The sequence below is a fragment of the Pseudophryne corroboree genome, chromosome 10, assembly GCF_028390025.1.
Source record: "Pseudophryne corroboree isolate aPseCor3 chromosome 10, aPseCor3.hap2, whole genome shotgun sequence".
NCBI classification, from domain to species: domain Eukaryota; kingdom Metazoa; phylum Chordata; class Amphibia; order Anura; family Myobatrachidae; genus Pseudophryne; species Pseudophryne corroboree.
The window spans coordinates 210293112-210303537 of record NC_086453.1 but is presented as its reverse complement, the minus strand read 5'-3'; the positions used below and the strand labels follow the sequence as shown (position 1 = coordinate 210303537).

Here is a 10426-nt window from a genome sequence, read left to right as displayed (position 1 = left end):
CTTGCTCTAAAATCAAACATTTGGAAATCCCCCTCCAGATATTCTGTGTTTATCCCTGGAGAAATCGATAGTTGCTAGCCATGAGCTTCTGATGCCTATCCCTCCGTCAGGAAAGCATACAGGTTAGTAACGACTGTCTGTCAGGAAGGTGTCAGAAATACTGAATCCAATACAAAAATAAGGTGATAATTCCAGGAGCTGAGCTGATATGTACAAATGCATGTATATGACACTCAGATAGGTGACGTCAGAAGATCCCTTCTCCCACTCCGATTTAGAACCAACCACTCAGCTAGTGCTAATAAGTGCATAATGGGGAGAAATATGTGTGAAAAGAAACCTGTGGATTCCCCACCCGGTCTCCAGTACACATGATGCAGCTGCTGCAGTGCAGACACATGTAGGGAAACTACAGATCTTTCTTTCTGAATCTGTATTGAAAATGCCAGAAATTCGGTAACATCAGAGGGCGGAAGGTTAGTGTCAGAGATGGGCGGAGCCTGACAGTCAGAGGCCGTGGCTTAACGAATTCATGCCTCAGGTATATTCCCAGTGGAGGGCGTGGTTAGCTGCAGAGCCTGCACGCGCTGAAGGAGATCTTTCCATTGGCTGTGAATACATCTTCACAGCCAATGTTACACCTTCTACACCTCTTCCCCGCCCTGTAACGAATGGTTGGGTCGGTTGCTATGGTGACGGTCTCTCCAGCGTCTCTCTGGGGAACAAGGTGCTGGGGCCTAGTAACTAAAACTTTGCAAGAGTACAACTTCCAGGGCATCCCGGTATTCGGTACAGGTAACATGACCCAGGAGCCTGTTACTATCACAAGTGTATTTATTTATAATATGATTTTATTTTTGTTACCCAGTGTCATTCAGAACATACAGGCTTGTGTCCAGTGTAACATATAGAAGTATTGTAGTGTGGAAGCATTTACATAATGTTATGTACAATGTGTTCTATGCTAATAGAGATGCCATTTATGGAGCTAGCTTCTAATAAAATGCATATGGCTGCAGAACAGATGTGCTGATAAATACAGGCAATTTTAGTGTTTCATTTTGTAATGTGTTACTTTAAACATGTCCCCAGTAATGTTTTTGCAGTCATGGCAGGGTTGCACAATTCATTTCCACCTTAACCAAGTTGCACTGCCGGCTAGGAGAATATTTTATACTATATGAGGACATTTTTCCCAGGACGCCTCACCCCATTCCCAGCTGAAAACCGTAGGTGGAGAGATGGGGGTTCAGTCACAGGTTGCAATCAAGAGATTGCTGCTAGTGAATGGTCCTCTTGCTGTAACTTCCACTGCTGCAATTTTAAAATAGGAGAACTAAACAAATGAGTGTATTTCGGTGACGTGCGGTGGGGTGAGGCAGGTGAGGCAGAGCCTTTCCTGTCATACTAACGTTTGTGCCAGAGTTTTGACTGTGTAAAGTATATGAAAAATACAAAAAATATGTATGAAATATCTTCTTTGCATTATTCTAATCATTTTTATAGCCAAAACTCTGGAGTAAAGTCTATGGCAGGTGAGGCAGCTTATCTTTTCCGCACATCTCTGATCAAAACTCACCAAAGTTTTAGGAGTTTATAATGCTGCACATGTGTATAATGCCCAGATGTACGTTTTGGCTCATATATTGCATGCAAATCTGGCTCTGGTGCTAGTCAGGGCCTCCTGAGCTATTTAGCTCACCGCACGTCCCTGGTGTATTTTGTATTATGGAACCAGAATAGTCATTGGAAAATCATGACTTAATGAAGCAGCCTCCATTAAGGTTACAGCTTTTAGTACAATATTTTCCTATGTTGTGGTGTCACAGAATTGTGGACCTAGGCCCTCATTCCGAGTTGTTCGCTCGCAAGCTGCTTTTAGCAGCATTGCACACGCTAAGCCGCCGCCTACTGGGAGTGAATCTTAGCTCTTAAAATTGCGAACGAAAGATTCTCAAAATTGCGACCACACACCTCTTAGCAGTTTCTGAGTAGCTCCAGACTTACTCGGCATCTGCGATCAGTTCAGTGCTTGTCGTTCCTGGTTTGACGTCATAAACACACCCAGCGTTCGCCCAGACACTCCTCCGTTTCTCCAGCCACTCCCGCGTTTTTCCCAGAAACGGTAGCGTTTTTTCGCACACACCCATAAAACGGCCAGTTTCCGCCCAGAAACACCCACTTCCTGTCAATCACACTACGATCAGCAGAACGAAGAAAAAAACGTGAGTAAAAATCCTAACTGCATAGCAAATTTACTTGGCGCAGTAGCAGTGCGAACATTGCGCATGCGCACTAAGCGGAAAAATCGCTGCGATGCGAAGAAATTTACAGAGCAAACAACTCTGAATGACCCCCCTAATTCAGACCTGATCACTGTTGTGTGAATTTGCAAGGCGGACGATTATCGATTGACTGCGCATGCATATGGATCGTAGTGCGCATGCGCAAGGCCAAACAGCAAAATTATTCAGTGACTCTTTGGATCGCTAGGCATACGCAAGTTGATTGACAGGAAGCCATCATTTGGGGGTGGTAACTGCCCATTTTCTGGAACTGTCAGGAAAAATGTAGGTGTTCCCAAGCGTTTTCAGGGAGGGTGTGTAACGTCAGCTCCGACCCCGATCAGCCTGTTTCTATCGCACTGTGGGAGTATGTCCTGGGCTACGCACAGACTGTGAAAAAGATTGTTTTAGAAAAATGCGCAGTTAAACCATAAAAGCAGCTAGAGTGATGTGTACAAGGTATAACACCCAGAATACCTAAAAGACAATAGTTGAGATAAAAGTAGAACACAACTCACAGTGCTAAATACAGTACCCAGATTAACACCAGTGAAAAAAAAATCAGGTAGCAGTAATATATCACCTAAATAAATGAGATCTTGAAATCCTGGATGAGTAATAGTCCTTCAACACATAGATTTCTTGTTCACATAGATCGGAGAAAAAAAGAACAAGAAATAGTGCAACAAGTTCTCACACGTGACACACTTTTATTCCGGATTTACACTTACAAAGAAGGTGGTAATAATTCCACGATGGCTGCAAATTCGATCCAGATGGTACACCTGATTAATGCAGGAGCTTTCCTCAGCAGCATATAGGGGGTCATTCCGAGTTGATCGCTAGTGAAAAATGTTCGCAGCACAGCGATTAAGTGAAAAAGCGGCACTTCTGCGTATGTGGCGCAGTGCGCACGCGCAACGTACTTTCACAACAGCCGATGTATTTTTACACAAGGTCTAGCGACGCTTTTCAGTTGCAATGCCAGCCGCAGAGTGATTGACAGGAAAGGGGCGTTTCTGGGTGTCAAATGACAGTTTTCAGGGAATGTTTGAAAAAACGCAGACATGCCAGAAAAAACGCAGGCGTGGCTGGCCGAACGCAGGGCGTGTTTGTGACATCAAATCCGTAATCGAACAGTCTGAATTGATCGCAAGCTAGGAGTAGGTCTGAAGCTACTCTGAAACTGCACAATATTTTTTTTGTAGCCGCTCTGCGGTCCTTTCATTCGCACCTCTGCTAAGCTAAAATACACTCCCAGTGGGCGGCGGCTTAGCGTTTGCACAGCTGCTAAAATCTGCTAGCGAGCGATCAACTCGGAATGACCCCCATAAACCGGGAATAAGAGAACATACAGATAATGCAGAGTGTCTTAAATAAAACACATTTAATATAAATTGCACTTACAATACAAACCGATATAACACAGCATAAAACTTCCCACAGTGGCTGAACAGCAGCAGGCTGGGTCCTATGGTGTCCAAGATGTAATAAAGGACAGGATAAGGTTTGCAGGTCCGAACACTTGAAACCATCCAAAACACCAACAAGCAGCGGTGCCAGACAGGGGAATCAGAGCCATGCTTAATGCGTTTTCAGACTTGCGTCCTCCGTCAGAAGCGTGATCCAGGCTCTGCTGACTACTCCTTTTATGCTTGCATAATACAAAACACCTGTATCAGTTCAAATTCGCTAATCGGCTTCAATCCTTTGTGCGCATGTCTCACAGCGCTACGGCCAGAAGTAAGATGGCCGTGCGTTCCAAATAGGCGGAAGTGACTTTATTTGCGTTCCATATGCGGTACTCGGACAGCCGGAGATAATATAACAATGTTTAATCATCGGTTTCCTTAACTACTGGATAAACGTTCAAGTCCCAGAAAGTCCACACTATAAAAACACTTAGAAAAGTGCTAAAAAATAATAATAAATTAACAACAGTGTAAAAAATATTTACAGTACATACAAAATGGGTATCAAGCAAAGTGCTGCATATGTAGAAAAGAGATGAGATTTAAGTTTTTAATGAAACATTCATCAGAATTACAGAAAAAGTGCTGAAAAAGTGTGTGTTTCTAAAGACTTGCGGATGTTATATATGTGTTCAAGACAACTAAAGATCAGGTTGTCTGATGTTTTCCCCACATATAACAATCTGCAAGTACATTCCAGCACATATACAACATTTTTCGAATTACAGGAAATAAATTCCTTGATATAAAATATTTTCCCATTAACCATACTACTAGTGAATTTTCTATCTTTTGGTTTTCACCGTGCGACGCATGATGTGTTGCACAGTGAAAGCCAAGCGTAGGAAATTCGCCAGCAAGCGTAATTCTGATGAATGTTTCATTGAAAACTTTAGGCGAGTCCAGCAAGTACTCCTGAAAGTAAGAACGCGAGATATTGAGAAACGTTTATCCCAAGCTGAGATGAGGTGGATTTATAAGTTTAGAACCATTGTTCCCAATTGTCTCAACACTGATTTTGAGTTTAATTTTTTTTTAACTTAGATATCTCTTTTCTACATATGCAGCACTTTGCTTGATACCCATTTTGTATGTACTGTAAATATTTTTTCTCTAACGACCTAGTGGATGCTGGGGACTCCGTAAGGACCATGGGGATAGACGGGCTCCGCAGGAGACATGGGCACTTTAAGAAAGAATTTTGGTTCTGGTGTGCACTGGCTCCTCCCTCTAATCCCTTCCTCCAGACCTCAGTTTGATTCTGTGCCCAGACGAGCTGGGTGCTTTTCAGTGAGCTCTCCTGAGTTCGCTGAAAGTATTTTGTTAGGTTTTTTATTTTCAGGGAGCTCTGCTGGCAACAGACTCCCTGCATCGTGGGACAGAGGGGAGAGAAGCAGCCCTACTCTCTGAAGCTAGGTCCTGCTTCTTAGGCTACTGGACACCATTAGCTCCAGAGGGATCATACGCAGGATCTCACCCTCGCCGTCCGATCCCAGAGCCGCGCCGCCGTCCCCCTCGCAGAGCCGGAAGACAGAAGCCGGGTGAGTATGAGAAGCAAGAAGACTTCAAAATCGGCGGCAGAAGACTCCGTTCTTCACTGAGGTAACGCACAGCACTGCAGCTGTGCGCCATTGCTCCCAAACACCTCACATACTCCGGTCACTGTAAGGGTGCAGGGCGCAGGGGGGGGCGCCCTGGGCAGCATTGGGAACCTCTTTTTGGCAAAAGTAAGCATATATACAGGTGGGCACTGTATATATGTATGAGCCCCCGCCAAGAAAATGCATATTTAAGCGGGACAGAAGCCCGCCGTCGAGGGGGCGGGGCTTCTTCCTCAGCACTCACCAGCGCCATTTTTTCTCCACAGCTCAGCTGAGCGGAAGCTCCCCAGGCTCTCCCCTGCAGATTCACGGTAGAAGAGGGTAAAAAGAGAGGGGGGGGGGGGGGGCACATAAATTAGGCGCAAAAACAATATAAACAGCAGCTACTGGGTTAACATTAAGTTACTGTGTTATTCCTGGGTTATAGCGCTGGGGTGTGTGCTGGCATACTCTCTCTCTGTCTCTCCAAAGGGCCTTGTGGGGGAACTGTCTTCAAAAAGGGCATTCCCTGTGTGTGCGTGGTGTGTCGGTACGCTTGTGTCGACATGTCTGATGAGGAAGGCGATGTGGAAGCAGAGCGGGAGCAAGTGAATGTGGTGTCTCCGCCGACGGCGCCGACACCTGATTGGATGGATATGTGGAAGGTTTTAAATGATAATGTTAATTCCTTGCATAAGAGGTTAGATAAAGCTGAAGCCTCAGGACAGTCAGGGTCTCAACCCGTGCCTGATCCTTTGTCACAGAGTCCGTCAGGGTCTCAGAAGCGCCCACTATCCCAAATTGTTGACACAGATACCGACATGGATTCTGACTCCAGTGTCGATTACGATGATGCAAAGTTACAGCCAAAGTTGGCTAAATCACTCCAATATATGATTATAGCAATTAAGGATGTTTTGCACATCACAGAGGAAACCCCTGTCCCTGACACAAGGGTTTATATGTATAAGGGAAAGAAACCTGAGGTAACTTTTCCCCCCTCACACGAACTGAATGAGTTATGTGAAAAAGCTTGGGAATCTCCAGATAAAAAAATGCAGATTTCCAAACGGATTCTTATGGCGTATCCTTTCCCGCCAACTGACAGGTTACGATGGGAATCCTCCCCTAGGGTGGACAAAGCTTTAACACGCTTATCCAAAAAGGTAGCCCTGCCGTCTCAGGATACAGCTGCCCTCAAGGATGCTGCTGATCACAAACAGGAGGGTACCCTGAAGTCCATTTATACACATTCGGGTACCTTGCTCAGACCGGCAATCGCGTCGGCCTGGGTCTGTAGTGCAGTAGCGGCATGGACTGATACCTTATCAGAGGAGTTGGATACCCTAGATAGGATTACTGTTTTATTGACTCTGGGGCATTTTAAAGACGCTGTCCTTTATATGAGAGATGCTCAAAGAGACATTAGTCTACTGGGTTCTAGAATAAATGCTATGTCAATTTCTGCCAGAAGGGTCCTGTGGACTCGGCAATGGACAGGTGATGCCGACTCAAAAAGGCATATGGAGGTTTTACCTTATAAGGGTGAGGAATTGTTTGGGGAGGGTCTCTCGGACCTGGTCTCCACAGCTACTGCTGGAAAGTCAAATTTTTTGCCATATGTTCCCTCACAGCCTAAGAGCACCGTATTATCAAATGCAGTCCTTTTGATTACAGAGAAACAAGAAAGTCCGAGGTGCGTCCTTTCTTGGCAGAGGAAAGAAGCTGCACAACACAGCTAGTTCCCAGGAACAGAAGTCCTCCCCGGCCTCTACAAAATCCGCCGCATGACGCTGGGGCTCCACAAGCGGGGCTAGGCCCGGTGGAGGCGCGTCTTCGAAATTTCAGCCACAAGTGGGTTCACTCCCAGTTGGATCCCTGGGCAATAGAGATTGTGTCTCAGGGATACAAGCTGGAATTCGAGGAAATGCCCCCTCACCGATACCTCAAATCGGCCCTGCCAGCTTCCCCCCACAAAAGGGAAGTAGTGTTAACTGCAATTCACAAATTGCATCTTCAACAGGTGGTGGTCAAGGTTCCCCTCCTTCAACAAGGAAGGGGTTATTATTCGACCATGTTTGTAGTCCCGAAACCGGACGGTTCGGTCAGACCCATATTGAATTTAAAATCCCTGAACATATACCTGAAAAGGTTCAAGTTCAAGATGGAATCGCTGAGAGCGGTCATCGCAAGCCTGGAAGGGGAGGATTTTATGGTGTCTCTGGACATAAAGGATGCATACCTTCATGTCCCCATTTATCCACCTCATCAGGCGTACCTCAGATTTGTGGTACAGGATTGTCATTACCAATTTCAGATGTTGCCGTTTGGTCTCTCCACGGCACCGAGAATATTTACCAAGGTAATGGCGGAAATGATGGTACTCCTGCGAAAGCAAGGAGTCACAATTATCCCATATTTGGACGATCTCCTCATAAAAGCAAGGTCGAGAGAGCAGTTGCTGATCAGTGTGGCACTTTCTCTGGAAGTGTTACGGCAACACGGCTGGATTCTAAATATTCCAAAGTCGCAGTTGGTTCCTACGACTCGTCTGCCTTTCCTGGGCATGATTCTAGACACAGACCAGAAAAGAGTTTACCTCCCGATGGAGAAAGCTCAGGAGCTCATGACTCTGGTCAGGAACCTATTAAAACCAAAACAGGTGTCAGTGCATCGCTGCACTCGTGTCCTGGGAAAGATGGTGGCATCATACGAGGCCATTCCCTTTGGCAGGTTCCATGCGAGGACTTTTCAATGGGACTTGCTGGACAAGTGGTCCGGATCACATCTTCAGATGCATCGGTTAATCACCCTATCCCCCAGGGCCAGGGTGTCACTCCTGTGGTGGCTACAGAGCGCTCACCTTCTCGAGAGCCGCAGATTTGGCATTCAGGACTGGGTCCTGGTGACCACGGACGCAAGCCTCCGAGGTTGGGGTGCAGTCACACAGGGAAGAAATTTCCAAGGTCTGTGGTCAAGTCAAGAGACTTGCCTTCACATCAACATCCTGGAACTAGGGGCCATATAAAACGCCCTACGTCAAGCGGAGACCCTGCTTCGTGGTCAACCGGTTCTGATTCAGTCAGACAACATCACCGCAGTAGCTCATGTAAACCGTCAAGGCGGCACAAGGAGCAGAGTGGCGATGGCGGAAGCCACCAAGATTCTTCGCTGGGCGGAGAATCACGTAAGCGCACTGTCAGCAGTGTTCATCCCGGGAGTGGACAACTGGGAAGCAGACTTCCTCAGCAGACATGACCTCCACCCGGGAGAGTGGGGACTTCATCAGGAAGTCTTCGCACAGATTACAAGTCGGTGGGAACTGCCACAGGTGGACATGATGGCATCCCGCCTCAACAAATAGCTACAGCGGTATTGCGCCAGGTCAAGAGACCCTCAGGCGATAGCTGTAGACGCCCTGGTGACACCGTGGGTGTTCCAGTCGGTTTATGTGTTTCCTCCTCTTCCTCTCATACCCAAGGTGCTGAGGATAATAAGAAAAAGAGGAGTGAGAACAATACTCATTGTTCCAGATTGGCCACGTAGGACTTGGTATCCAGATCTGCAAGAAATGCTCACAGAGGACCCGTGGCCTCTTCCTCTAAGACAGGACTTGTTGCAACAAGGGCCCTGTCTGTTCCAAGACTTACCGCGGCTGCGTTTGACGGCATGGCGGTTGAATGCCATATCCTAGCAGAGAAAGGCATTCCGGATGAGGTCATTCCTACGCTGATAAAGGCTAGGAAGGACGTGACGGCTCAACATTATCACTGTATATGGCGAAAATATGTTGCTTGGTGTGAGGCCAGGAATGCTCCTACGGAGGAATTCCAGCTGGGCCGTTTACTTCACTTCCTACAGTCCGGAGTGAATTTGGGACTAAAATTGGGTTCCATTAAGGTCCAGGTTTCGGCCCTATCCATTTTCTTTCAAAAAGAGTTGGCTTCTCTACCTGAAGTTCAGTCGTTTTAAAAAGGAGTGCTGCATATTCAGGCCCCTTTTGTGCCTCCAGTGGCACCTTGGGATCTTAACGTGGTGTTGAGTTTCCTGAAATCACACTGGTTTGAACCACTCAAAACGGTGGAGTTGAAATATCTCACGTGGAAGGTGGTCATGCTTTTAGCCTTGGCTTCGGCTAGGCGTGTGTCAAAGTTGGCGGCTTTGTCACATAAAAGCCCCTATCTGGTTTTCCATGCGGATAGAGCAGAATTGCGGACCCGTCCACAATTCCTACCGAAAGTGGTTTCATCCTTTCATATAAACCAACCTATTGTGGTGCCTGTGGTTACTACTGACTTGGAGGATTCCGAGTTACTTGATGTGGTCAGGGCTTTGAAAGTTTATGTAGCCAGAACGACTAAGGTCAGGAAAACAGAATCTTTGTTTATCCTGTATGCTTCCAACAAGCTTGGTGCTTCTGCTTCAAAGCAAACTGTTGCTCGCTGGATCTGTAACACGATTCAGCAGGCTCATTCTGCGGCTGGATTGCCGCTGCCAAAATCAGTTAAGGCCCATTCCACTAGGAAGTTGGGCTCTTCTTGGGCGGCTGCCCGAGGGGTCTCGGCATTACAGCTTTGCCGAGGGGCTACTTGGTCAGGTTCAAACACTTTTCCAAAGTTCTCCAAGTTTGATACCCTGGCTGAGGAGGACCTTATGTTTGCTCAATCGGTGCTGCAGAGTCATCCGCACTCTCCCGCCCGTTTGGGAGCTTTGGTATAATCCCCATGGTCCTTACGGAGTCCCCAGCATCCACTAGGACGTTAGAGAAAATAAGATTTTACTTACCGGTAAATCTATTTCTCGTAGTCCGTAGTGGATGCTGGGCGCCCGTCCCAAGTGCGGACTTCTTCTGCAATACTTGTATATAGTTATTGCTTCAATAAGGGTTAAGTTATGGTTGCATCAGGGTTGGACCTGATGCTCTGTTATTTGTCATACTGTTAACTGGTTGTTATCACATGTTATACGGTGTGATTGGTGTGGCTGGTATGAATTTTGCCCTGGATTACCAAAATCCTTTCCTTGTACTGTCAGCTCTTCTGGGCACAATTCTCTAACTGAGGTCTGGAGGAGGGGCATAGAGGGAGGA

The 10426-nt window shown here is 46.6% G+C and overlaps 1 protein-coding gene across 1 annotated transcript in view; it reads left to right on the top strand.

Moving 5' to 3' along the window:
• Positions 1-605: 605 nt before the first annotated feature.
• The window catches only part of CFAP74 (cilia and flagella associated protein 74), a 741155-nt gene continuing 731334 nt past the window's right edge, over positions 606-10426 (top strand). The window contains exon 1 of the mRNA XM_063943052.1: positions 606-795. Within this exon, the coding sequence (XP_063799122.1) occupies positions 672-795 (124 nt within the window). The 5' untranslated portion in view covers positions 606-671. The remainder of the gene's footprint in view (positions 796-10426) is intronic.